Source organism: Cylas formicarius, unplaced genomic scaffold, assembly GCF_029955315.1.
Source record: "Cylas formicarius isolate icCylForm1 unplaced genomic scaffold, icCylForm1.1 PGA_scaffold_3__17_contigs__length_32017465, whole genome shotgun sequence".
Lineage (NCBI taxonomy): Eukaryota > Metazoa > Arthropoda > Insecta > Coleoptera > Brentidae > Cylas > Cylas formicarius.
In genome coordinates this window covers 17,533,433-17,561,193 of record NW_026844326.1, presented here as the reverse complement: position 1 = coordinate 17,561,193, position 27,761 = coordinate 17,533,433, and the positions used below count along the sequence as shown (strand labels likewise).

The 27,761-nt window shown below is 34.1% G+C and overlaps 4 protein-coding genes across 9 annotated transcripts in view; 2 read left to right on the top strand and 2 right to left on the bottom strand.

The window, feature by feature from the left end:
- LOC132699800 (monocarboxylate transporter 2-like) overlaps positions 1–9,744 on the top strand; it is a 201,375-nt gene extending 191,631 nt beyond the window's left edge. For both annotated transcript variants that reach the window (XM_060666697.1, XM_060666695.1), the window contains 7 exons: positions 365–698; positions 3,193–3,475; positions 3,565–3,739; positions 4,186–4,455; positions 6,099–6,357; positions 6,413–6,573; positions 6,630–9,744. In XM_060666697.1, the coding sequence (XP_060522680.1) occupies positions 365–698; positions 3,193–3,475; positions 3,565–3,739; positions 4,186–4,455; positions 6,099–6,357; positions 6,413–6,573; positions 6,630–6,748 (1,601 nt within the window). In that variant the 3' untranslated portion in view covers positions 6,749–9,744. The remainder of the gene's footprint in view (positions 1–364; positions 699–3,192; positions 3,476–3,564; positions 3,740–4,185; positions 4,456–6,098; positions 6,358–6,412; positions 6,574–6,629) is intronic.
- Positions 9,745–10,981: 1,237 nt separating this feature from the next.
- Positions 10,982–18,031, top strand: LOC132699461 (uncharacterized). The gene is made up of 9 exons (XM_060666184.1): positions 10,982–11,004; positions 11,081–11,291; positions 11,347–12,077; positions 12,137–12,348; positions 12,453–12,618; positions 12,670–15,482; positions 15,532–15,855; positions 15,906–16,069; positions 17,183–18,031. The coding sequence occupies exons 2-9, from the start codon at positions 11,147–11,149 to the stop codon at positions 18,004–18,006; spliced, it is 5,379 nt and encodes a 1,792-aa protein (XP_060522167.1). The 5' UTR covers positions 10,982–11,004; positions 11,081–11,146; the 3' UTR covers positions 18,007–18,031.
- Positions 18,032–18,077: 46 nt separating this feature from the next.
- LOC132699462 (uncharacterized) lies at positions 18,078–22,207 on the bottom strand. The gene is made up of 5 exons (XM_060666185.1): positions 22,130–22,207; positions 21,071–21,273; positions 20,936–20,976; positions 20,743–20,880; positions 18,078–19,224 (listed from the first exon to the last, which is right to left on the bottom strand). Exons 1-5 carry the CDS (start codon positions 22,157–22,159, stop codon positions 19,022–19,024), a joined length of 615 nt encoding a protein of 204 aa, XP_060522168.1. The 5' UTR covers positions 22,160–22,207; the 3' UTR covers positions 18,078–19,021.
- A 587-nt stretch (positions 22,208–22,794) lies between these two features.
- LOC132699316 (uncharacterized) lies at positions 22,795–27,385 on the bottom strand. Of its 5 annotated transcripts, XR_009618493.1 has the most exons (5): positions 25,565–25,952; positions 25,266–25,385; positions 24,659–25,075; positions 23,255–23,514; positions 22,795–23,198 (listed from the first exon to the last, which is right to left on the bottom strand). XR_009618493.1 is itself a non-coding variant. In XM_060665959.1 (3 exons), exons 1-3 carry the CDS (start codon positions 25,911–25,913, stop codon positions 24,864–24,866), a joined length of 681 nt encoding a protein of 226 aa, XP_060521942.1. In that variant the 5' UTR covers positions 25,914–25,952; the 3' UTR covers positions 24,340–24,863. The 5 variants fall into 5 exon arrangements, 1 of the variants encoding a protein (XP_060521942.1); XR_009618494.1 differs by lacking the exon at positions 24,659–25,075; XR_009618496.1 differs by lacking the exons at positions 22,795–23,198; positions 23,255–23,514; positions 25,565–25,952 and adding an exon at positions 27,126–27,385 and having other exon boundaries at positions 24,340–25,075.
- Between the last annotated feature and the right edge of the window lie 376 nt (positions 27,386–27,761).

Below are 27,761 nucleotides of genomic sequence, written 5' to 3'. Positions count from 1 at the left end.
TAAAAAAATGTTACTTTGTGTTATATCTCGTGAACTAAAGGCTTTAAGACAAAATCGGTGAAACAGGTAGATTTGCCCTTAAAAAATCTTCAAAAAATGTTTTGAATAAAAATCTCTATCTTTACAAATGAAAAAGTTATAGAGGGTTTTTAGAAACGCACATTTTTAAGAATCACCCTGTACCTTAGAAACGTTTTGACATATCATGATGTTGGTTTTTAGTTTTCGACTCCTCTCGAAAGTTGAAGAGAGTCATAGAGGCTCCTTGAATTTGGACCACCCGGTACATGTTGTGAATATTATCTTCATTGCGAGTAAACTTTCGAATTGCTCAGCATATCAACGTCATCCATTTCTGTTTCAGCGTGGCTGGGTGCGCTCTGTCTCTGCGTTTCCTTCACAACCTCGCCTCTTATAGTGGCGATTTGTCGACGAAAATCAACCCGACTTGCGTCAGTACTAGGTGGTCTAGTCCTAGCACTGGCTTGCCTTTTTACTTCGTTCGCGGTGAAATTTCATCAGGCGTTGCTTAGCTACGGTCTTGTCTTAGGGATGGCCGCAGGTATAGTCAGAGAAACTTCTACGATAGTTCTCGGACATTATTTCAAGAAGAGACGGGAGTTTGTAGAAATGGTTGCGCAGACTGGCACTGGGGTTGGAATCGCATTGTTTTCTGTTCTCTACAAAGAAGCCGTTGGGTAAGAGACAAATTCACTCTGTGCAGCAGTTGAATTCCTGTTACTTTAAGAAATAAATTAATTGTCTTTGAAAAGAAATTAACTTATCCTTTCGTAAAACGTCTTCCATCGCGGACCACAAAATCTAAACTAACAAAAACTAAAAACCAGGGTTTATATTATAATTAGTGCAATAAAATCCAAACAAACCGTTCTGAATGGCTTCGCTTGCTAAATTGGCAAGGCTAACCAAAACTAACCACTATCAAATGAGCAGCAGCTGAACAATTTAGTATATATATATATATATATATATATATATATATATATATATATATATATATATATATATATATATATATATATATATATATATATATATATATATATATATATATATATAGTATTCCTTGTCTTAGGACTCTCAACACCAACCCTGATTTGGCTTCAAAACATTCTGTGGGAATATTTCAAATATTTTGTTTTTTCAATCCTATTATTATACCTATCTTCTTTGTACGTGCGAATCTTTAAACATGACACAATTGAAATAATTTCTTTACTCATCATGACGGTATCGCCTTTGGGTTTAATGCCTGTGATATGGTAAAATATTGAAAACATGTAATAACTCAGCGCTCCCATCATTTATCAAGAATATTTGACGTCCAAAAAATGAAAATATTCCATTCAATACTATCTTCTTTAATCCAAAACAAAAAGTAGATATGTAGGTGGTCTAAAACAAAATTATTTTACAGCGATTCATAACGGAAGCAATTAAATAATAATTCCTACCGAGGATATATTTTGAGAATCCCTATTGTCCGCTTAGAAGCGAGGCAAGGGACCGAAATGAATCCTCAATTATGCGCCACATTAAGCAGTAATGCATTTCTTGAACCCAACAACGCGGTAATCGTCTGTGTACTTATTCAGTTTGCTTTTGTTTAAAATCCCCTAACACGACAATTTCGTAACGAAAATCTGGCAAGTTGTGCGTTGTTAATTTTTCTTCTCAAATCCTAAAAGTTCGCGGGGGGCGTGCTTGTGCTTTCGTCGTCGTAATAACTCAACCGGAGAGTAGAAGACTTAGTTCAACCGTGTGGAAATAACTGAAAACAATTTGAGTGTTTAGAGTTCCTTTACGCCATTTCGCAACAACACATTATTTTGATACGTAGAATGTTTTGGCTCTTTTTCTCAGTCTCCTAAAGTAACGTTTCATTTTTCAAACTAAAATTGCATAGCCAGCAAAGCAAACAAACAAACATCAGTTTCTCCATTAAAAATACTACATTTGCGTGCTAGGTTACGTTTAAGTTATTGTTTCCTTTACCTTTACCTTCGAAATGACGTTTTAGCTTCGTGAGCAAGACGCTCTTTTTCCACCAACATTAGATGTCCAAGATGTTTTAGTTTTCTTATCTTAATATCTCTCACCACTATAGTATTTGTATTCAGCATCTTCAATGCCCTGAGTGAGGTGGAAAGAGTTTATCAATCATTGTCTAGATCCGTCCTGTAACACCACACTTTGATGGCTTCTATTTTTTCACCTCGCACTTATTCAATTTCGGAGACTCCCTTTACCCTTCCTGCTAAAACCGCTACTAGCTCGCTCTATTCATATTCCTAGGCATTTGAGATCGTTATATTTTTCCGATGCACCTCAGGTACTAATCACCATCACCTTGGTCTTATAAATGTACTAGGACGTTCTTGAGTGGTTAAGCCTAGTTACCAGCATGAGACTGAATTATCTGCATGTTTTAAGTTACTTATAACATGTTCATTCGCAGCAAATCCGTCCGGCAGCTCATCCAGTGCTCATCTGAAGATCCTCTTAGATTAAACATTAAACAGTATATGGAATTGCCTTTTTATCGTTAGAGATGGTGATGATTATTTATGCCCAGTGTTATTGGTAATAATTTCTGGAAGTGTCAGTTCGGTCATCGTGGAAGAGATCGCATTTGATACCTCTCCTATTCCTCTACCTTTCTTCAAATATCTTTTGTCTTTATTAATATGGATATATGAAAACTATTTTAATTTTTGTACTCCCTACTCTAAAATATCCAACCATGCACGTATAAAGTGTGGAGAAAGTGTCTATTATCCACTCGCTCCGCTTGTACCAAATGAATCTCGTGGCTAATATGACGTTAATTGCTAATACTATTTTCTAACCCCTACTCTTAAATCAGCTTCGTTAACCACTGTCATGAGGTACTTCAAACATCTTCTGTAGTTTCGCAACGGGTTTTGGTATAATTTGCATACTATATTTTGTACGCGGCAGTCACTTGTTTATTTATCATTTACTCCGCTGCGCTCACCTACTCGGTTGTTTTAAAAGTTCTACCTTTTTGCAACTGAAAACTGGAAATTTCTAGGATAGCATTACTTTTGTGGAAGATATTGTGTACATGTTATAATAGATCGTCAATTTAAGTTTTTGCCCATAAAATCGATTTCCTCATCAAATAATATTCTTCCATTTACATCGCAGGAAATTAGGATGGCGACTTGGACTGCAAGCCATTACCGGTATACTAGCATTAGCTTTCTTCCTACCCGTCGTGTACCGTTCGGCTAACCTCTATCATCCTCAGAGGAGGGCGATAACTCACCTTAAAAACCAAAGAAAAAAAATGAAAGAGAAAAAGACCCATTCGAAAGGCAAGAAACCGCCTATGTTCGACTTCAGCCCTTTAAAGAGCAGAGGACTTCGCGTCATAATGTTGGCATGTGCCTTTGGTGCGTTGGGAATCTACGCACCAGTATTTTATTTAGTAAGTTTGTTGATAGTCTTGAAATTGATTTTCGGTTGAGGTAGTTGCGAAACATCGCGCCATTTTAATGTACTGAACACTGTTGCTAGGTTTATCAAGGGTACCGTGAAGGCATTGAGGACAGCGCACTTGTGCTGCTGCAGACTTTTATGGGGTTTTCCTCTGCTCTCGGCTGTGTAGGCTTTGGCATAATAACGGTCAGACCTAGCACCCAGTGTACAATTTCTAGACAGTATCTCTGTCAAACGGCCTTGATAGGAATTGGTAAGTATATGCATAACTTGGACATATCCCCACTTTTCCATAATTTAACGTTACGTTAAACTCCTCATTTAATCCTCCTACTGTTGAAAGTATAGTAACAGAAACATTAATAAATTTCATTTATTAATGTAGCATAGTATAAAATAACGTAGCATTGCGAATACTTACTATTTATTATCATAAACCGTTAATATAAAAACGAGATACAGATTCCTGTGTACGAGTAATCAATATCAATGGAATAAAGCTTTCCTTCCCAAGAATTCACAATTTTTTGGTGAAATTCTTAGATTCTGTAAATAGTTTTATCACTTGTTACATAATGTTAAATGCTTTAGTTTTCTTTTGTTTTGCGGTACTTAAAGACCAAATCATGCGTTACTTGAAAATCTTTCGATTGCCAACTGAGCATCTACACCATCTACAGGTTGGTGGTATTTTTTCAGGTATTTCTTTATTAGCCTTAAGCGCTGTCCAAGGATACCACGGCTATGTCCTGTTCGTGTGGCTGTATGGTATTTGCCTTGGTGGCTTCACCTATTCATTGAAAATGTTCGTCCTCGAACGAATACGAAACAGGCATTTCACCAAAGCATGGAGTTTCATCCAAGGTGCTAAGTCGATTCCTGTATTGTTGGGGATCCCTATCACCGGTTATATTAACCAAACTTATCCCAAGGCTGGTTACTATTTTAGTTTCGCCACTACTTTGATAGGTGAGTTATTTTTGTTATAGGATGAGAAAATGTGCTTTACATTCGATATGAAGCAAGTATTTATTATTCCCAAAAAAATGTGATATCACAATTCTTCATAAATACCACGTTATATACGTTAGATTTAATTTACATGGCCAGGTTAATGTGAGCCACTTCGTCTGTCATTTATCAGTCATGTTTGGATGCTAGCTCAAAATAAGAATTTTTTTTTACAAGTCGAATATGTCCACTTCAAATTATCATATTTATTCACTAAAGCAGCTTTAAGCAGGCTGTAAGTACAATAATTTGATTACGTATCTATCAAGAGCCAACTACACCTTATATGAAACGACGGTATATGCGAAATCTAGATTTGAATATTCCACTCAGTTAACCGGGGCGTCGGCAAAAGGTTGACCTCATCGAAGTTCCATTGTTAAGTTTACCTTGCCCGCCTCCAATGTTAACGCAGTGTTGAGGCTCTCCAAACTTTGCTCTTTCAACAAATACTGTTCGGAAAGGCTATAGAGCTATACAATTTATGGTAAATCGAAAAGACAAAACGCGTATCAATATTTATAAAAAATAACACAGAGAATAATTTTGAATTGTAACGTAACGTTACTAAGCGTCTAAGTAATTATGTAATACAGGGAAAACCATTATTAAAATTAGTGAGAAAGAAGGGAGTTATAGTAGGATTGATTTTATAAAAACTGTCAGAGCAAGTCTTTGTTTTCGATGGTGCTAATTAAAAAAAGTTAATGAAAGTGAACGTAAAATATTTGAATATCGCACCCAGTGCCCCGTCAGGTATATTAAAATTACATTTAATTGACTATAAACAAAAATTTCGAATATAGTAAATTAATTAAAATGCCCTTAGGTCAAATTGACTGCAAAATATATAATATTTATAACTTTGGGATATTTATTGGCGAAGTGTTATTTTTTGGAAAATTGATTATTAGCAACGCGTATTGCTACCACTATAAAATTATTTATTATTATTATTATTATTGTTATTAATATTATTCAATGGAAACTGGGAATATAAGTGAGGTGCAAACTGGGCGTTGCTTTCGATATATTAAAATTACATTTATATTATTGTATTAGAGTAAGTTGATATTTTTAACTAACTCATTTTTGAATATCAAATACAGGATCCCTGAACTATTCCATCTACGCTTTCAAATAAAGGAACGTGTTTTAAGCAGAATAATCAACGTTTTTCAAAACTATGGATCTACTACTCCATAACTTATATTTATTCAATTTTTGATGTCTTGATAAGTTGACTAACTAAATTTACCAAAATTACAGCTATAAAGCAACTAGCAAAACTATAGCAAATACACAGCAATCAGAAAAACGTAACAGGGTATTTCGTAATTATGAATCCTGTAGCATAATTGTTTCTTTATGTCGGGTGAATGTTCGGTTTCCTTTTGATATATATTTATTTTTCAAAACTTTCCTACCACGCATTCCAATTAGCTACTATTTCCTTCCCTCTTAGTAAGGGATAAATGTTATAAAGCTCCGGAAATAAAAATACTTCAATTGAACTGTAACAATTTAAGAAAAACTAGTCGTAGAAGTAATTTTACTCATGTTCTCGCTATATACATCATACGATATACTTCTAATTTTAGGTGCAAGTCTTATGTTCCTCGTAGGTACTAAAAAGGACCACGCCGCCATGAGCAACGGGTCCGGTACAAACTGTAATTTAAATAACTGCACCGTTGCCAGTTTGCACGACTGCGTTTGCACGTTAAGGAATTACAACGGTGTCTGTCAGGCTGCCGACATAACGCCTTATTCATTCTGCAAACAGGGTAGTAATCATTACGAAAGGGTATTTACGAATTACGAACCGCAGCAGCACTTGGACAGGGCGAATTTCCACAGGTGGGTATACACAAAATGTATCGAGGGCAAATTCCGACATACGTCGGATTTTCAGGCACTCGTACCGTCAAAAACCTGAGCCCACGATACACTATTTGCCCAAGAGTCAGAGTTACGCAGCAAATATAGACCACTCTGCGTACGTACAACCGAGGCACCTATACAACCACCACGACTTGGTACGGTACTCCACTTTACCTCGAACTCCCCACAAAGGTAACTTTCAATTCTGAATAAAACGATGCGTGAGAACCTAATAATATATTCAAAAGGTGTTCTTCGGCCGAGCAAAAGTGTTCCGGAAGGGTTGGCTAGGCGAGAGTATTATGGATCTTGCAGGAGACCAGTCAGGAACGTTCAAATAATAGAACAGATTACGACATCTGTATAACGTCCCTGTAAGCAACATCGTGGAGACGTCAAATAGTCATCCCTTTTTAGTCATTATTTTTCCATTTCCTCGTTCTTTATGATGTTGCTCCTTTCCAATTCGTTTTATTTTCCCCCTTTTCACTAGTAGGTACTCGCTTGTAATTTAGGTGACACATTTTCACGCTGTGAGGCGTAATCTCTGTCGAAATTACGTAGGTAATATTCTAGTCAACAATTCAAATATATTAAAATAAAACAAAAATAACCCAGCGGATATCTGATGAGTATGGAGAGTGCCTATCGTGATAACTATTTGATTTATAGCCCTGGGAACTGGGAAGAACTGCGTTTCGCTTTATCCCGAAACGCAAATTCTAGTGCATATTAAATTGTTATATAGGTAATTTAAATTATTATATATGTGGGAGTGTTCGAAATTGATGAATAATGTATTACGATTTAGAAAACCGTGGCAGATAGAAAAACCGTTATTGTTTATTTGGATACTGGATACACAACAATTCCATGGATACAAGCAACTCTTTGTATGAGCTAGAAAGGAGCGTTGGTTAGAAAAAAAAACGTAGGAATGAAACCTTGAAAAAATGAGACTGACAACTAACCAAAACCTTAAAAATATGATATCATCTATTTGTAAAAACAAAATTGATGAGTAATGTCAAATAATATTCAACATCATTTCTAAATCAAATTTTCGAGACTTTCATCAATTTTTTTAAATGGATATTTAAAAACTAATGCAGCTGCAAGCCTGTAACATCATGTTTCTAACAAATTTGTCTAATACTTTCCTTAGCTTTAAACTAAATCCTTCATCACTATCGGACACAAACATTATTTCAAATACTTACGATTCTAGTCATTCTTATTTAATAATTTAATATTGTATTAATGCTACGTTGTAATAGAAACATAAATGTCCTGAGTAATTTTAGGAAAAATCAGTAACATTATCGATAGTACACAATTTTTAGTTAAAAAACCTCGCAAAATTACTAATAAGTACTTTCGTGTCATCTTGTAATTCCACAATTACATAAATTGTGGAAATTTTAAGGCACAGTAACTGTGACTGTTTTTAATGTCTTTTTCTGAGGTGTTCGGCTAAAGCTTACAACGAGCGAACAGTGAAGAAGTGCGAAAAAGACGTTGTGCAACTCAAGCGTGCTAAACATGATCCCGTAATGCTAACTATATAATTTGGGTTAATGGTTAACCAATGAGTCTTTATCATCAATCACTTTGCGAATGTTTCTTTTGCCGTATAGTGTAGCGTCTAGGTTCAAATTAATTAAGGGAGAATTTAATTGTTTATATTATTATAAGCAAAGCTTTTTAGGACTACACAGACAGTCTTGAGGGCGGATGCGAAGTCGGCGGATATCATTCTGAAGTAAAAAAAAGAAAAATTTTATTTATGACGTTTAACCAATGTCTGCTAGCTACTTTTGACGTAAAATAGAGCGTTTATGTTGCATTTTTCATTTTATAAAATGTTATTGGTGTTAACAAACCCTAATGCTCTTTCCAAGATTTATCGAAACAAATATGGCTGCGTAAAATGAGTTAATAAATAAAGTAAGGAATGCACATCATTCTATCTCCTTTAAAACATCGAACAAATGACCTTTCTATTTTTTGCTTTTGCACCGATACGAATATAATTGATCAATCTTCGTATAATCACTATTAGAACCCTTATGGGCCTGCCTAAATAAGCGAGAATTAGAGAGTGATTCTTCTTGCCCTGTTCATGTTTCTTGTTTTCTACAACTGATTGGTTAAAAAAAACTCATTGCAAAGCCCTGAGAAGTGCTGTTACGCGCTTGAGACAAGTTAGATACCAGACTTTAATAAAACTTCATGCCGTCGATTTTGTATCCAGTTTCTTTGAGCAAAATCCTCTCCCTCCCTTTGGTGAAAATCCTTGATACGCGATTCGTTTATTCGCTTTGCTGTGTGTTTTATGTGTACTATGTATTATCGTACTAATAATTCGATAAATCCACATGGCCGTAGTGATGGTATAACTTTAATTGGTAATATAGAACAGCCAAAAAATATGTAAATAATTTACATAGGTACTAAAATTAGACAAGCAAAGCCGCGTTTTAATTCATATGAATATTAGATGAAATTAGAAAAATTTTATGGCTATTCAGACTACAATGCTTTGGAAATTTAATTGTAATTAAAACACATTAATAAACTATTAAAACAATTAAATTTATCTAAACAACAAATAAGAAGTACATTAACGTAATGGAATCAAAAGTGGGAAAACATGCTGTTGGAATAAGTATAAGTTGTAAACACGTCTAGTTTAAATGATTTTCCAATATAATTACATATTAATTATAAGTTTATTTTTATTAAAATTAAGTATTTATTTGTTAATAACTATGGCTGAATGACCACCAAATACAACAAATGGAGGATATTAAGAGTTCAGATGAGATCTGTCTATAAATATGTTTAATAAATTATTAAATACTTTAGCCGATGCGGAACTGAATAATCTAATTGTTAAGAATGAACGTATTTCTTTTATTATTTTATTAGGTAGAACTAAGAATTTGGTAAAGCAATATATCTATGGTTGTGATATAATTTCCTAGTTTGTATATAGAAACTACTTATTAAAATGCGTACTTGTTCTTAAGTTGTGAATAATTAAAGATATTAAGGAGATATATGTCCTACACATAAATATAAATTATTATAAACGTGAATCTTGAAACCTTATGAGGGAACAAAGTACACTTAAATATTTATTTGATAGAATTCCCTAGCTATAAATTTATATCTACATTATTCAGTTATGTAAATAATATGTACAAATTTTAAGAAATCTAAATGGCGTGAGAATCTAAATATTGAATTGTAAATAAATTAGATTTTAAATACAATTTATAAAATAGGCAATATTTGTGTTAAATAAATTTAATTATTGTTTTTCATAGATGAATTATACTGTTAATGATTTTGTTATAAATAAAAGGCATGTTTAGCAGAATATGTGGTAATTTTTAATGGCAGCTACATAAATATATCAACCATGGTAGAATAACAAAATGGCAGTAACAGGACTTTTACAGTTGATAGGTCGATGGTAAAAAAATCTAATTTAACATTATAGATAATAGAATTTATTTCTGAGATATCATCGGAGACAGCGAAATTATATAATAGTAAAACTAAATTTAAACCTATCCTTCCTATAAATTTCCAAATTGTTTTTTTTTAATGAAAAAAATTTACCTACTTCATCAGCTTGCAACAATTAAATAATGTATGCATTTGATTTACTGTACCAAAGAATATGCCAGATAAACTAAAACCAGCTAAATGTGTTTCAAACATACTGTTTACTAGTGGTCAAAAATTTTACTACTTTACTTACTACTTTAATTCCACTAACAAAATGATTAAAAAAAAGCGGAGTCCTTTAGAGACTATGTGCAGGGAGGGCCCCTACCAAAAAAATATAATAAATTGTTATTATTTGTTCTTGTTCTATCTTGTGAATCCCAGATACTTAACATATATTTCCAGTCACCCTGCATATATTTGTGAAACATCAATAAATTAAGTAATTCGTCTCACAGCAGTAAATTATTTTTTAGAATAACTTTCTGCTAAGGTTTTGTCGCTTGTTGGAAATCGTTTCATATTTGTGAAACAATTTTACATTAATATAACCTAAGGTATAAGTTAATTTATTAATATTGAGCAGTGAAACTGACGTAATGTGCAAATTCTGCAAATTATATGGAAACTTAACACATTAGCGTGTTGTCAAAAGCGTCAGCGCCATATAACGGATGGTGTTCAAACGTAAGACCGTTTTAGAAAAAGCCGATACAGAAATCTTTTCCATTTTTTTAGTATGGAGCTGCCTGCGGTCAAACATAATATATATTAAGTTATTGTTAATATCTGAGATCCTCTGTTAATATTGATAACTAAAAATTTCACAGAAATTATGCGTAAGACCTAACCATTTATGCGTACTTTGGAAACATTAGCCCCTGTTAGGAGAAAAACGTTATTCTTTACAGCGACAAGGCTTACTTTTAACGGACAACCGTCCACGTGAAGGAAAACAGTTTTTTTAATTTACTATAATTTGATCAAAACGAATGTTGCAAAGGTTTCTGCATTTTCATTTTTGGTTATTGCTTATGAGTTGAACTGATCATTTACGAAATTTGTTCCAGATGTAACTGCAGTTATAAGTTCTAAATGTCCAAGGTATGTCCTTAACTATGTAGCCACCTCCCCTCCAGTTTGGGAGAAATGAGATAAGAACGCATGTTTTGGTTTATAGGTTATGTTCTTTGAATTTTGGTAATTGAAATGCAATTTTTAACAGAATAGCTTCTTCACTTCCAAAATGGAATCAGATCTTTTAAATGATCACAAATCAACACAGAAGCGAAAAAATGGTCAAGTTCCACAAGAAATAAATGCAAAAAAATCTAGGTTATTTTCTGCTAAAGAATTTAGGAAAAAATTAAGTTCGGAACATAAATTATCAGGTAATAAATAGTCATTTTTCAATTTTTCATATTTAGTAATTTTGAATTATTGTAGCTATTAAGCAATTTCTGGATGCCTTAAAATTATCCACCGAACATGACTATGTTTATGAATACCTGGTGAATGGAGGGAACTGTGTGGAACTTTTGCAAGTTTTGGAAAGTGACTCCACAATCTCACCTACACTTGTATTTGATTTAGTTACTGATATCTTACTGAGAGTAAATTTAAATTATCCACAGTACAAGAATTCCACTGTTGAAGCTTGTCGCTATCTGCTTAATAATTACATCAGTGTTTTACATAAAATGATAGGCTTAAGTTCATCAAAAGAAGAAAGGAAGTCTTGTATGAAACTGCTAACAGCGGTAGCGGCACTTGCACCCAACTTAGCCAAAGATATCTTGTTAAATGTCAAATTCCATTCTGCAAACATAGAATTACTCATTAAACATACTGGCGAAAAAGACAGTGTACGAGACATGTTTATACATTTTGTAACAGCATTTTTGGTAGATGGAAATGAACATGTTTTGTGCATTCTGTTGGAAAGAAGTAGTCTTTTAACTAGTATAATAAGTGGGCTGCAATATGATTCTTCAGAAACCTTGTGTATTGTGATTACTGCAATGAAAAATTACATTTTGGAAAATGGGTCTGTCTCAAAAACAACCAAAATGAAAGTTTTTAACACATCAGCCATTAAAGATATTGTTAATCTGTATAACTGGAGAGGTCCGGAAGGGTTAACCAACTTGCAAAAAAATAACAAATCCATTTTTGAGGTTTGCTATTTGCCTCCTTTAATATTTTGAATTGTTTATTAACTTATTATTTCTTTTAGGTAGACAAGTTAGCAAAATCCAAAGTTAGCGAATGTGTTCATGATTTTCTGATAACTCTGTGCACTTCTCATAAATATGGAGTGGTGTTTAAAGACCCCATGGTTGGTCTAGGTAGGAAAGTCCAAAATGCTCTCCTGTACACCGTTGTTGAAAGTGTCGCTAAACCATGGGAACACTCTTATGCCAGTGATTTAGTTCTTAAAATATGCAAGTAAGTATTTTTTTTATTGATCTGCTTTAATCAGTTGCAATTTACATTCAATTTTATTTTACTGAAATATTACAGATTGTTGGTAAAATTATTTATTTTTGTAGGGTATGTCCAGATTTAGTCAAACATATCTGGACTATGCTGAAACCATCTCTGGAACCCCGTTTGTCAGAAAAATGGTTAATAGCAATTCAATTTTGTAGGCAACTTATAAAAACATTGGAACCTAGTTGTATAGACTACTGTGCAAGCAGCTTACTACCTCAACAGGTACCTTCAGTGATCATCTCTTGAGCACTTTTAATTTTAAAAATGTTTTAGTTGGCTCAGATAATTGAAGTTCTGATATGTCCAGCACCAATTCTAAAAATTCTCTTGCCAGAAGATAATTTGTATGCTGTCCCGAATATAAAACAGCACATTTCTGTATTTTTATATGATATGTTAGAGGCTCTGAATAACTACCTTCAGCATTTAGACACTAGGACGACTATTGAAAATCATAAAAAAATTAAGTACCACCTTTCAAATTATGTATCTAGGAATTTTCCCAAAGCTCAGACCCTAATGAATGATTGGAGGGAACTGTCTAAAGAAATTGACACCAAAATTGAATATTTGGCGTGTATATTGGATATATTGAATCTCTACAAAAATTTGGCGCCTCAGCTTTTATATACTATCGATCTAAATGAGAGTAATGTGAAAGGACTTTTCTTGGAACTCCAACTTCATGCAAATAACACAGAAACTCCTCAGGAACAGTTGGAAAAACTTCAAGTTAAAATGGTTGACCTCTTTATAGATTTAGATCACTCTTTGTTTCTCCCAAACACAGAAAACTTCAAAGATATTTTACCAACATTTCTAAAATTATATCATAAACTGAGGACCCAGGAAGTTTTGGAAGTTCTCTCCAAGCTGTTGAAGAACACTAGTTTATTTGAAGGCTATTTCTATGAAATCCACATTTGGTTAAATGGCATCTTGAATTTTCAATCATTTTCTGATAATTTTGCTGAGAATTTTGTCAAACTCATCCACACAGCTAATGACCATATTTTTGAAAATCAAAAAGAGTTGTTGGATGTTAAAGTCACATGTAATGCTAAAGAAGATGATTTACAACTCATTAGCAGTATTCTAAATTTGGAAGAAAATAATGAACATGGCAAAACAATTAGGCATAGGCACTGTAGCTCTCTGATTGTGGCTCTTTTGAAGGATTTGCGGGAAAATGGATGTGACAAAACTATGAAGAAGTATGTTGAGTTTGTATTATTAAATATTTTTCATTATCAAACTTCTGTGAAGAATTTTTGGGGTGTTATTTATAATTATAAAGACAATATTCCAAATCACATATGTAACTATATAACCAACTGGTTTAACGGGAATGGTTGTTTTTTAGAAAAAATTAAAGGTGTGCTTAAACATTTTCACCTTTTTAGTGAAGCTTTCTTGAATAAGACATTGAATGATTCTGCTTTGCCGGAATCATTATATCCAGGTGATGGACTGGACTTTTTGCAGTTAAGCATATTTTATTTTAGCAATTTAGTTTGCTTTGGAAAAGCAACAGAGAATCATTCCAAAAACCTTCAGTTTGTTTTTAAATTTTTATATACACAAACCATACAGGCAGAAAATTGTCTGGAATTACTATTAAATAACCCAAATATAGTTAATAATTTTGATTTCTTACGTTTTGAATCTGATGATTCTATTGGCCTATGTACCACAACTTTGTTTGAGATATGTAAGTTTGTTGATACTAGTGTTCATAGCAGCTATTTCCTAACTCTCAGCTTGAAAATTTTTGGTTCTGTGCTTAAAATTATTAAGAAACCTAAGAAATATTTATTGAGTCCAGCAAGCGTGGAAGTTCTTCAAGTTTTCGGACTTAATTATGATCAGGTTATCGACATTCTTTGCAAATTATCTATAACCTTATCAGAAACTTTGGATATATCCAATCATATTTTGTCTGAAGTATTGATCTACTGTTTAGAGAGATTGTCAAATTTATGCGCTTTAAATTGCAACTTGAATCCGTTAGACGGGACTGTTTTGAGGCGAATAACTGGTTACACTGCCACTTTTCCGCAAGAAAAATACATAAGCAAGTTTTTGAAAAGTTTACTCGATTATTTGAAAGTTTTTCCTCACCATTTACCGAACGTGAATGAAAACTTGTTTATAGAAATTTTAAAACTTCCCGACTACAATAAAGATAACGTAGACTTCTTGTCTTTCATGCTTGAAAGAAATTTGACACTTTCGTCCTATATTAAAGAGCACCTCGGTGCACTTGTTGAAAAAAAGGGTGTAATAATACCATTAACTCACGTTTTGATCAATTCCAAGGCAGAAGATGAAATTCTTCAAACTATTTACGCCCATTTGGAGCCATCTATTTTTAAAGCGTTACAGAAACCTCAAAAGGTGGGGCAACATTTTGCAAAAAACTACGATTTACCTGTTTTGATAGAGAAATTCACAGCACCTGAAAAATGCAAAAGCTTCGCGCAAAAAATTCAGAAATTTGAAGTGACAGAAATATTTCATGCGAGATTTTTGAATGCGATTTACGGGAAAGTACTGCAAAACAACCCTTGTGGTAAAGAGATTAGTAATATGATTTTAACATTCGTTCATCTCGAAACAGCCTTTCTTAAACGACAAACAAAATCGGAAGTTTTTACGTCCAAACTTCGCGAATTGTCGTCGATTTTCAATAACTTTTTGGAAGCGGTCTTAAAAAACGGTTCGGTTATAGAAAACCAAGCAGGAACTGAAACTTTGAATACATTTTGGAAGCTGTGTTTAAAATTCGGAGTGTCTGGGGAAGGTGTACTGCTGAGATGTTTGAAAAATTATTTAAATATTATGGGATCAAGCTTGAGCAAAGACAAAAGTGCTCTGCTTCTGGAACAGCTGCTCTCACATTCAGAGTTTTTGAATGTTACACTGGGTGAGCATAGCGACGTGAAGTACGGGGTATTGTCACTTATGGCTGTTTTATGCCATACTTATCCTGAGCTCATGGAAAAAAACCACCTACCCGTACTCCTGTCCGCTTATAGAGCTAGGATTACCAAATGCGACAGAACCATCCTAAATCTTCTGAAGCTGTAGGTTTTGTATAGTACCTTTTACTCGTATGCATGATAATGATTTTAGATACGAATCTAGACCAGAGCAAACGAGTTTTTACGATTTTAAGCCTTTTCTATGGGGTAGAGAGGCGGCAACTCATTACTCAGTACGTATGAGGATAGATAACGCCCTGATTCGTCAACCTAAGAGCAGTGACGTTCTCGATAGCCTTAAGGATGGATTAGTTGTATCAACAATTATCAATTTCCCTTTCGAAGATCATCTACATCCGGAAAACAACGCCGACGACGATGTTGATATTAAGTGTTATGATTTAAAGTTCATGCTCCCCTTATTTAGTCACATATTGGCTGCAGAGCAGCAAGTTAAAACCTATAAATTTACTAGGTAAATCTTCATCACTCCTGCATTCTCAATGTCACTGTAAATGTTTTTAGATGTGGCGGTTTAAGTATAACAGTGATGGCTCTCAGTAGCGAGTGTGAGGAGGTCAGGCAAGCCGCTTGTCACGTATTGTCACGATTTCATTTCCACTTAGAGGCACGCCAAACAGGCAAGGATAATTTGTTATGGATACGATATGTAGATGCATTATGTGGAGGTAAGCTTCGTTGTATATTCAATCTGAATGTTTTTGTGAAATTTTCTCAATCGGATTTTTAAAGTGTTTGCCCCGATTGTGTAATAAATAAAAAAATATAAACATTTCGCCAAAATAATAGCCATGCAAAGTCAGGTTTAATCCAAAAAAGTAAATAAAAAGAAGAAAAGAGGTCAGTATCCGCATCCATCTATCTACGATCGTAGATATGTGGTTGCATTATGTGGAGGTAAGCTTCGTTGTATATTCAAACTGAATGTTTTTGTGAAATTTTCTCAATCGGATTTTTAAAGTGTTTGCCCCGATTGTGTAATAAATAAAAAAATATAAACATTTCACCAAAATAATGGCCCTGCTAAGTTAGGTTTAATCCAAATAAGTAAATAAAAAGAAGAAAAGAGGTCAGTATATCTTGCGTTTGCTGTTCTCTTTCTTGCGTCGGTGTATTGTAAAAGTGACGTCTGTATCAAATTTCGTTTAATTCTGGGTAACTACATATTAACGTAAAAGAGTGTACAACTATTTTAAAAGCTGGTTGTCATATCAAAAATTCCCAAAATACTTTTAAATTTTAACTTGTGCATTTGAGACAGTTAACAAATTTTGAAATAAAATACCGGCGTATCACATTTTTCTTCAAAATCTAACAAATACAAGATTATTTTTTTTGACCTAGTTTGAGTTTGATATGTCAAACAATTTTTTTTACTTTTAAATATAGTATCGACCGATGCTATAGTTTTACCTGTTATCACTCGCTTATCCCAAAAAAAAAATCAATTATAAAATGACCGTTATGTTTTACAAAATTTATCTACTAAAATATTCGTAAATTGTTTGTTGATTTAGTTAATATAAAAAATAATCTAAACTAACGAGAGCTTAACAATGGAGCTGAAATATGTTCAATACGTAGCCCACAATCGACCACCAATGTTGATAAGTTAGTCTGTAAACGCAACGAACACAACATTGAGTTTTACAAGAAACTTCTGGATTATTGTGGCCAATAAATAATATAAATAAATTTCTCATTATTCTGTATATTAAAAGGAAGCTATCTTGATGCGAATTGAGTCTTTCATTTATTTACATTTAGTTTTTTTTTCGTAGGCTTGGCTCATCTGCCGGAGTTCAAGTTAAACAGTTTCGCAGCAATATTTTTTGCCAGGACAGCCATGATATTAACCCAGCCCAACCACGTTATGTACTACCCTCTCTCTCGATACCTCATGGCGAAAGAACTGCTTCAATTAGATACCGTTCCCGAACTCTATACTCTCCTGCACAGCCCCGAGGTGAACTTTAAGCAACATAGGACGTTCATTTTAGAAATTTTAAGGGACGGTCTCCGCAACGAAAAAGATTTTAAAGTTTTCTCCAAATCGATGGGGTTTAAGTTGATTTCGGAATTGTTATCCAGCTGTTTATCAGATATTGAGACAAAAGCATTGATATTGGCCGTAATCGATGCCATGTGTAAATTGGAATTGGGTGTTAAGGTGCTGTGTGAAAATCATTCTTTACTTTCTCAAATACGTACGGGTGTATTGGACGTAGTAGCGGACAAAAAGAGTGCGGATATCACTTTACCAGTGTACATTAGTATCCTCCATAAAGTTGCCAAAAACAGAGCCGATAATATCACAAATTCAATTGTAGCAGACATTTTGTATGATGTTATTTCTTGTGAACATTTTACTTACTTGAAAGACGATGTTGTTCAACAGTGCTACGAAGTTTTATATTTAGTGTATATAAACTGTCCGAAAATTTATGAAAATCGAAAATTCGACATCCTATTTTGTCCAGACTCGTTTTGTAAATATGTTAAGCGGTACGGTTGCCAATTTATAACAGAAAAATCTTTAAGTGAACATCGAAATAAATATTACTATTTAAGAATGTTATCATTTAAAATATTTTCGGCAAGTTGATTTTTGGAATTATTAAAAAATGTTATCTTGGGTAGTTGGTTTCATTTAAAATACAGTTATTTATTTATATTTACATGCGCATCTTCATCGGTAGTTCAAATTATACTCATTTCCAACGATAATATATTAGCGGAAATAAAAACATATGTTTCCTATTTTGCAGCCCATAATTGCTTACTACGCAATAGGTTGTTTTACATTTTATTATGGTGTCTAAAAAGTGTTCATGCGCGTGTCCACGAATATTGCGAAAAATCACTATCCGATTTTGAACAAGTTTTTTTCGCAATCTTTGTGGGTATCTGCGGCTAGTTGTATTATAATTTTCAGTTTGAACTTTTCAAAAAACTTATCTTTTGCAAACCAAAACTACCCTTGGTTAGGAACTAACAACTTTTTCTGAAAATTGGTTTTCTCACATTTGCGAGACAAGTATAAAGGGTCGTTACAAATGGGTATAATTTACCACTATATGTAATAAGATAAGCCATAATCACAATAAACATCCTCTTCAAACAGTTGGCTCTACTAAATTGGGTCATCTAAAATTGCGAAAGATCACTGCTTGATTTTGAATAAGTTTCTTTCGCAATCTTTTTGGGGCTCGGTTTTGTTGAATCTGATGCTAGTTGTATTACAATTTCCAATTTGAACTTAAAAAAAACATCTTTTGCTAATCAAAACTAACTTAATCTAACATAATCATAATAAACAACCTCTTCAAGCAATTGGGTCAACTAAAATTGCGAAAAATCACTACCCGATTTCGAACAAGTTTTTTTCGCATATCTTCTGCTAGTTGTATTACAATTTCCAATTTGAATTTTTCAAAGAAACTTATCTTTTGCTAACTAAAACTAACTTTGGTAAGTAAATAACAACTTTGTCTGACAATTGGTTTTCTGACATTTATGAGACAAGGATAAAAATAGAGAGGTTATTACAAATGGGTATAATTTCCAGTATACGTCATAAGCTAAGACATAATCATAACTTTTTCAGACAATTGTCTTGACTAAGGGCAATCACTCAGCGCTGGCAAAACGCATTGCAATAGCGTGGAACTAAATTCATATCCATCGACGCAGGTGTTCAATACAGGTTCATACCATGATATAAACAATACGGACTTCTTTGTGCACACATAATACTGGTTGCACGCTGGTGCCGGGTACGTGCTTGCATCTTTACATGAAGGGGAACCAGTCGGTCTTTCAACTACGATCAACAATACATATTCAATTATCTCTCTACACTGTTAACTGAGTATAGTTCAATTCACAAGGTTGTCGGAGATGGTTCGACAGTTGTTTATAATAATTATTAAATTTGTGAAAAAAATATATTCAAGTGCTATCAACCCTCGTGAAATGAACTTCTATCTAGATGCATGAATGAGATTTGAAAATAACTGAATGGCGTGAACGTAGTAGCGGATCCATTCTTATATCACGTAAATAGATATTAATGCGACTCAATTTATATTTATTGAAAATGTATTATTATTTCTCGACCCGGGTATGTTTCTGTTTACTTTGAAACATAAATAGATTTAGGTTAACTAACCTGAGAAGCGCGTGCTAGTGACTACTGGTGTTGTGGTATCTGTGATATTTTGATTGGTGTGTGTCGGCGGTGTTATAGTAAAGTGTTGAGTAGCGTCTGCAAAAGTTATTGTAGTTCTAATTGTTGTCATTTTTGTAAAATTTGACCCTAGGTCTTTAGCGGTGGTTTCCGTAACAGCCGTCAAGTTGTCGACAGAAGTTACTGTAGCATCGGTAGTTTGCGTACTTGCATGTACACTCCATGACGTATTATCAACAGAAGTTACTGATGTACTATATACAGCCGTAGTTGTATCGTTTAAACTTGTAATGTTATTTAAGTGGGACACTTCTGGGATCTCCACGTGTGTACTATTGTCCATAGAAATTGGTGTGCTTGCATCTTCGATGGGAGTTATCGTCGTTGTATTCGTAAGCCATGTGTTACCTCTCACAGAAGCTGTTGTCTCCGTGATTGGACTATCAGTAGCACCATCAGTAATTTTTGTTTCTGTAAAACTGTTGTTTGAAGGTGGCACTTTTTCGTTGATATAACGTGTGCTACTTTGTAGAGCAATTGTGACCTTTTCGTCTATGGGAGTTACAGTTGTATTAAAACCTGTGCTACCACTCACAGAAGGCGTTGTTGCCTTGACTGGAATACCAGTAGAAGTATCAGTAATTTTTGTCTGTGTAAAACCGTTGTCTAAAGGAGGCACCGTTCCATTGATATAACTTGTACTAGTGTCTAGGGGAATTGTGACCTCATCATTTATTGGGGGAACAGTTGTATTCATAAAGCTTGCGCTATTGCCCACAGAAGCTACTGTCGTATCAATGACTGGAAAACGGGTAGCGGTTTCGTTAATTTTTGTCTTTGTAAAGTTGTTTGCAAAAGGAGGCACTGTTTCGTTGATATAACTTATACTAGTAGATAGGGAAATTGTGACCTCATCGTCTATGGGAGTTACTGTTGTCTTCGTGTATAGTCTGCTAGTGCTTTTTCGGTCTGTATGGTCAATAATTGTATTCTCAACATTTGTTTTATCTGTGGAATGTGTTGTCTTGTCTCCAGCAGTTATTGTTTTTGGAATACCTGTCGTGAGCGCGTTTTTCTCTGTAAAGCGGCTAGTAATGTCTGCAGTAGTTGTGGTATTTGTAAAACGCGTAGTAGAGTCTATAGGAGTTGTACCTGTGAAGCGTGTGGTTGTGCCTACAAAGGTTGTATCTGTAATAGGTGTTGTAGTGCCTACATTTGTTGTATCTGTAATATTTGCAGTTCCGGAATCAGAAGTTGTTACACGTGTCGTAATGGATGCTGAAGTTCTACCTGCAACCATTAATTAACTAATGGTTAACACGTTCTACAAATATGTTTAACTTACCGTTTGTGGTGCTTTCTGTCGAGCCCGATTGCAGTACGCATCTATTTAAGAAAAAAAAAACTAGTGAATGTTTATTTATCTACTAAATGTCTAAAAGTTGCGCCACAGTTTAATTTTAATAGATCACACACTTACGGTCCGGTGACATCATCGTTGCAAACATATCCTTCAGGACACTGAATTACAGATTTCACCAAACTAATTACGCTGTCGCCATTGATACACGAAGTAAAAGTTGTACTGCTTAGACACTGAATGTTGGTCGATTTGCATTGGAAATTATTAATATTTGCTTCAATTTTAAAAGTGCTTACTACAGCTGGCAATATGATCAGCAACTGCAAAACGAATTTTATATAGAATAATTTTTGTAATTCAGTCAAATGGTTTTCAAACGTGTGTCGTGTTTCCATTATTTTTCTTTTTTTGTTTTGGCGACCCTTTTTAATAAGCAGTTATTTCTATTTTATTTTTCATTTTAATTTTAAATTTATAATAAATTTACATAATAAAACAAAAACGCAAAAATATTTTTTGAGGTTTGAGGCGTTTATTCGTTTTCAATTAGAAGTTTGAGAGCTTGTTTAGATATGGTGAATTTCAATTTATTTACTAATTGGCACTTGGAAGATGATAAGTTTTCAGATATACGGTTACTTATAAGAACTAGATGATTAAAAATTATTATTACTCATAAGCATTCAATGAAATCAATTTCTCATACCTATTAATTGTTCATCTTTATGGTTAATCAGAGCTTATTCAGCCATACTTGAAGAATTTGAAATAAGTCTGGGTTTTTCTGTTCATGTTGATAATATTTTTGTTCTGTTTAAGGAATCCGTAGGAATATTAAAAATTCAGAAATGAGAAATTTGAAAATAAAAACGTTTCTTGAAAGCACCACCATTTCATTTCGTGCGTTATTTTTATGCAGTTTAGAAACAACGCAGTAGCCAAGGTTTTCGATAACAACACTTTTTGTTAGAATAATTTGATAAATATTAAAAGTGACTCTTTGGAACATTTCAAAAATTGAAAAATAATTGTAATTTTCTGTTATGGACGTGTTTTCATAATGAAGGTGAAATTTTCTTCAAAATTTTGGTTGGTAGGTAGGTTAACATACTAATGATTAGTTTAATTAGATTAATACGTTAACCATATTTTCACACTAAAAGAGTTGTTGCTTACCGCTGTAGTATATCGTCTGCGTATGGCCATATCAGCGTTTTAACTTAATTTCATATGCAAGTTCAGTTTTACTACTAAATACGGGCGTGATTTTATTTACTATATAGCCTATGATTTCGACCGTCATTTTTCCGAGATTTAAGTGCTTTATTGTTTTATACACGGTCATAAATAAGTATAACATTTTTCTTTCATCTTGCGCGAAAAGTAAATAGAACAATCACTGGAGATATTTTGCGAGTTTATTTTTCCGAAATATTTTAAATAAATCAACAGAGTTATTGATTTTTCCTGCGAATTGGATTGAGAAATAGGGATATCCCAAAATCAAAGAATCACCAATCAGCATTCTATTGAAATATGCAAAACTCTTCAGTGAGAGTACATTGCTTTTAATTGTCATTATTTATTTATTTTTGTACAAAAAATTCAGAAGTATGAGTTATGTTTTCCAAACTTTTTAAAATAAATCAACAGAGTTATTGATTTTTCCTGAGATTTCAATTTGGGTATAAGGTATTAAGGGCACTCACTCATGCCTTAAAAGATAATTTACTTCATTCTGTTGGCACAAAGGGAGGAATAATCAAAAAATATAATATAGTAACATCACATATCATTTATTATTACTATTTAGAAAAAATCTGGATTCCTCCTGTGTCGGTTGTTGTTGAGTCGAACTTGCTAGATTTTACTGATCCAGACATCGTAATGCTAAAAGCAGATAAATAATATGCTACGGTGGTTATGAACACTAATGAATAGGAGGAAAAGATTGATCTTCCATCTACCCAACGCAAACTTAAATCTGTTGAAAAGTCTGTCACCTCTCATGACTCTAAAATTCCTCGTCTCTACAAACTCCCTAAAATTCACAAACCAGCATTGGTTCTCCAACATATTCTCTAGCAAAATATCTAGCTTCTATATTAAAACCCTTTACAGGAAAAACTGATAGTTTCGTACTTAATTCCTTTAATTTCATTGCACTTTTAAAAAGCATTACATTAGTTCCATAAGATGCTGGTTAGTTTCGACGTAGAATCCCTCTTTACTGAAGTCCCTATTCCTGAAACTCTCAACATCATTCAGAAATATTAAAATTATCGATCCAAACATTCTCACCTTAATCGAAAAATGCTTGTCTGAACCATATTTTTCTTATAACAGTCAAATTTTTGAACAAACGTCGGGAACAGCTATGGGTTCTCCATTATCACCAGTCATTGCGAATATATTTATGAGCCTTTGAATTACGGAAACACTACGTCGATGATGCTTTTATTATTTGGCCTCATGATCAAGAATCCCCATTAGATGTCATCGGTTATCAACTCTCTTGTCCAGAGAGCCGTAAAATTATCTCAGCCCGAGTCACTGAACGCCTAGAATTAAAACACCTTACCTCTGCTCTTTTCGCTAATAATTTCCACATATAAGATATTAAGCGTTCCATCACAAAATACATTTTACCACACCCTTCCAATAGCAATGATTCCGAGAGCGATCCCACATTTGCCACTGTTTTTCTTCCTTACATTCAAAATATCCCTTACCAGATATGAAAGATTCTTAAGAAATAAAACGCCAAAACCAGATTTACTACTTTTCCAAAATTCTATCAACCCCTTCGATCTGTCAAAGACAAAATTCCATTTGAGATAATCATCATCATCTTCTACCCACGAAAAATACGAGAATCTATAAAAATCTATAAACAAGCATACAATCTTAACCGCATCTCAGGTCTTCACTAATATGGGAATCAATCATGCGGGTCGATGTTTATGCCCCTCATATAGTTCCACCCCCCTCAAATAATATATAAGCAGGTACAGAGTAAAATGGAGCCAATTTCAGTTAAGCGCCGAACAAGCCAACAGGATGATTGGCGAAACAACAAGTTCGACTGAAGAACCGACGCAGGAGGAATCCAGAAGGTTTGTAAATAGTATTATAATTGCCTGTGGAAGTTCCTTTGAAAATTCGTTTATTATTATTTTTTTATGGTTTTGCACAAAAAAATGCAGAAGTATGAAAATTGTCAACCATGTTCAATAAACGATTTTTTTTCCTGTAAGATACAAAATGCAAATCGTCTTGAGTAGGGCTGTAAAGTGCTTTAAACCAATAAATACAAGACAAGAAAGGACACTCTTCAATATAATACATTCACGATATGCATTACCCTTGTACTAGGGATGAACAAGTGTCACTGATGAGATGAAGCGGAAGAGTAGGGTGGTGTTTGGTAGTGTTCGGCGACCACGATATAGCTACTACAGATAATAGAGCCCAATGCTGATAATACAGGAACTTATGAAGCAAGTATGAAAGAAAAGTTTGAGAAGGTCTATTCAACACGCGCATGCGCGAGATTTAAAAACTTGTTTTTAATCAATGATCGGCAATAAGTTTGGATGCGGCATTTTTACGGCAGTATTTTTTGAAAATATGTGCACATCCCATAAAATCTTTAGGCAAGAAGGAGTAGAGTGTGTGGATATCGCGGATAAGAAAAAAACTTACGTAAAGTGTCGTGCGAAAATATCATAGCCACCTGAGGTGTATCAATTTTTACCGTAGGTATGGCTGATAGCAATGTGGTAACACACATCAAAATAATTTTTAATATTAGTCGTACAGCAGGAACATGGGATCTCGTTGTTAATTGTGACTTTTACAAAACGCAATAAAAACAATTTATTTTATTTGAAATGTATAAATCCTCTTATCACCGTACACACAGTATAAGCTGTATAATGTTTCCGAGTATGGCTAAGTAAAGCGGGGAATATATTTTTGTTGATGAGTTACACAGATCAGTGTTGCATTCGTGGACGAAGGTGTCGTTCGAGGGCTTCGAGATTCTAGATTGGAGTTCCTTCTTTGCTTCCGAAGCGCATCCTCGGATTGTTGCTAACACTCTTTTCCCCGGCATCCAAGCTAGAAACGTTTATCAAAAAAAGTTTCAAACATGATGGTAAGATATCAGTTCCACAACAACCCTCAAATTTAACACTGTTCAAATGTCGCACTTAGATATATAACATTTAATTAAAAAAAAGGTTTTTCATAGGATTCAACTTACTTTGGCAATATATACTATCGCGAACTGTGTAGGGTAAGTACTTACTTTCATATTTGAGAACCGCACAGGCTTTTTCTGGGCAATTTGTTTTTTGAAGAGATCTGACGTCACCTTCGTTGCAGGTTTTGGATGTCTGGTGACAACGATAGCAGAGAAATGCCCCACCTGAAAGAAAGAAAAATGAACAATTTTTGTCAACTGTTGTCTCTTTTATTGGTGTGGTTTTTCTTCGTTCAAAAAGTTAGGTGACTTTGAAGTTTTATCAAAAAGTATTTATTTATTCATCAAAATTAATGTTGTTCCTTCAAAATAATCCCTCCCAAATATAATACACTTGTGCCAACGTTTTTTCCAATCCTCGGAGTACTTGTGGTAAGCATTTTCTGGTATAGCCTTGAGTTCTTCCAGCGATTTCTTCTTTATCTCCTCAATAATTCCAAACCTCCTTCCTTTCATGGGTTTTTTGAGTTTTGGGAACAGGAAAAAGTCACAGGGGCCATATCCGGTGAATATGGTGGCTGGGGTTTTGTTTTTGGCAAAAAAATTAGACAAAGACACAAGCAACGATGAATGAGCAGGTGCATTATCGTCATGCAAAATCCATGAATTGTTTTCCCACAATTCCAGACATTTTCCTGTTATTGGTTCTCGCAAATGGCGCATAACTTCAAGGTAACGCTCTTTATTGACCATACGGCCTTGTGGCAAGAATTCTTGATGTACTACGCCACGATAACCAAAGAAAATAGTAAGCAAAACCTTGACGTGCTTTTTTCAGCCTTGGCGATTCTGGGTTCTTCCATTGGGACAACTGGGCTTTGGTTTCGACGTCGTAACTGGTGATTCGTCACCATCTTTGACCTTTCTGAGCATATCAGGATCATCATTGACGTCGTTTAACAGTTCTTGAGCGATGCTCCTTTGACGGTCCTTTTGTTCAAAATGAAACAGTTTCGGAACAAATTTTGCTGCTACACCTTTCATGCCCAAAACTTCAGAAAAAATTGCAACGCAGGAGCCAGTAGAGATGTAGACTGGCTGAAACTGTGAACATATGTTAGGGACATGTGTACCAACATAACAAAAAAAAAATCGAAGATCGAATGCCCAATGACAAGAGTCACCTTACCTTTTGAACACACCTTGTCCGTATTAAGAAATATTACATATCAAGTAAAAACAAATGGTCTCGTGATTATAGGGCCAAATTGATAGGGGGGAACAAAATAAGCAAGTTACTAAACTCCTTTGGAGATATGTGCCGTTTGTGTAGCATGTGTTAATCCAAAACTTACCAATCCGAGGTTAACCACCACAAAAAAGTGTAGGTATAATATTATATATTATACATTGCGTCAGTGATATATTATATGTTTATATTCATTTTGGCTTAATAAGTTTAGATTAGTTATCTAAAAGTAATTTATAATTACAAATTTAAAATCAATAGTATCCAAAACTGAGAGAAACTTAAAAACTATGAATTAGAAACTGAATTCGACCAAAAACAACAACCAGTAATGTACAGTAATATATGGACATTTTTTGGACACCACGTTTTTCACAGTTGTAAACATTCAACTTGCATTGCGAACAAATCTGAAAACGGGATGAAGCATTTAGTCATTTCGAATATTTTTATCCGTGTCCTCTCCGAATATTTGAAATACCCACTGATTATCCACGAGGACTATCAAATAAAATACGATTCACTTTAATCCACACCGCACCTAATATAAATTATTGTGATTGAAAACAATACGAAACTATTGATCCCACAAATATGGTAGTTCCTTGTAGGTCACTGACTTTTCTAATTTTAGCTCTACGCTCACGAAAACACCGAATAGCGAAGTTAAAGCACACAAAAGATATAGTTATACCTTCGCAGACAAAAAGTAATACCATTATCAGGTAAGGGAACGGACCCAGCTTGAACGATTTCACCTGCATGTTTTAATCGCGTTAACAAGTCGGCCGGTAAAATAACGAACGATGAAATTCGGTTTTAAAAATACCACCACGTTGCTTTGTTTGTTTTCATATGGTAACTTAATCGCGAAAGGAGCCCGCTGATGCATAGTGATACGCAATCGTCCAAGTTCATTCTGAGCGATTCAACTAACCGGACGAAATGTACTGAGAAAAGGTTAAGAGACGCGTTATTTTCGGACGTATAGTTGGGGCGCGTGTTTTAACTTTGGCATTTTCTTAGTAAATTTATGATTATAGATGCGATCGATACGTTAAATGTGGCGCCCACGACGGACGGTGAAGATTTCGTTGGTTTAATTGATGCCTCAAATAGAATAAATTCACCGGGCGTCCAAAAATATGGAGAGTGCATATTATCTCGCAAAAAAATTGAACCCAACTCCATTGTGTCAACTTTCAAATTTGAAATGGAAATCTCCATTTTTTATTATAGATTCTATAGATTATAGAATAAAGTAATCGAAAATAAACGAGTTATTCTATTTGTCAAGAAATTCATGGGCTTTAGTGTTAAGATACCTTCGCTTTAACAAAGTGTTAAAACGT

What these genes read in the sequence shown, in the direction of transcription:
- LOC132699462 (XM_060666185.1), bottom strand. Translation starts at nt 22,159, where the DNA reads ATGGCCATACGCAGACGATATACTACAGCG. An exon ending in GACAGAAAGCACCACAAACG is followed by an intron (nt 20,881 to 20,935) that starts GTAAGTTAAACA and finishes TAATGGTTGCAG; the next exon opens with GTAGAACTTCAGCATCCATT. An exon ending in CACAACCACACGCTTCACAG is followed by an intron (nt 19,225 to 20,742) that starts GTACAACTCCTA and finishes TGTTGATCGTAG; the next exon opens with TTGAAAGACCGACTGGTTCC.
- LOC132699461 (XM_060666184.1), top strand. Translation starts at nt 11,147, where the DNA reads ATGGAATCAGATCTTTTAAATGATCACAAATCAACACAGAAGCGAAAA. An exon ending in TTAGTTCTTAAAATATGCAA is followed by an intron (nt 12,349 to 12,452) that starts GTAAGTATTTTT and finishes TTATTTTTGTAG; the next exon opens with GGTATGTCCAGATTTAGTCA. An exon ending in ATCCTAAATCTTCTGAAGCT is followed by an intron (nt 15,483 to 15,531) that starts GTAGGTTTTGTA and finishes TAATGATTTTAG; the next exon opens with ATACGAATCTAGACCAGAGC.
- LOC132699316 (XM_060665959.1), bottom strand. Translation starts at nt 25,913, where the DNA reads ATGGTCAATAAAGAGCGTTACCTTGAAGTTATGCGCCATTTGCGAGAA. An exon ending in CTCCGAGGATTGGAAAAAAC is followed by an intron (nt 25,386 to 25,564) that starts GTTGGCACAAGT and finishes TCTTTCTTTCAG; the next exon opens with GTGGGGCATTTCTCTGCTAT. An exon ending in TGCGGTTCTCAAATATGAAA is followed by an intron (nt 25,076 to 25,265) that starts GTAAGTACTTAC and finishes AAACGTTTCTAG; the next exon opens with CTTGGATGCCGGGGAAAAGA.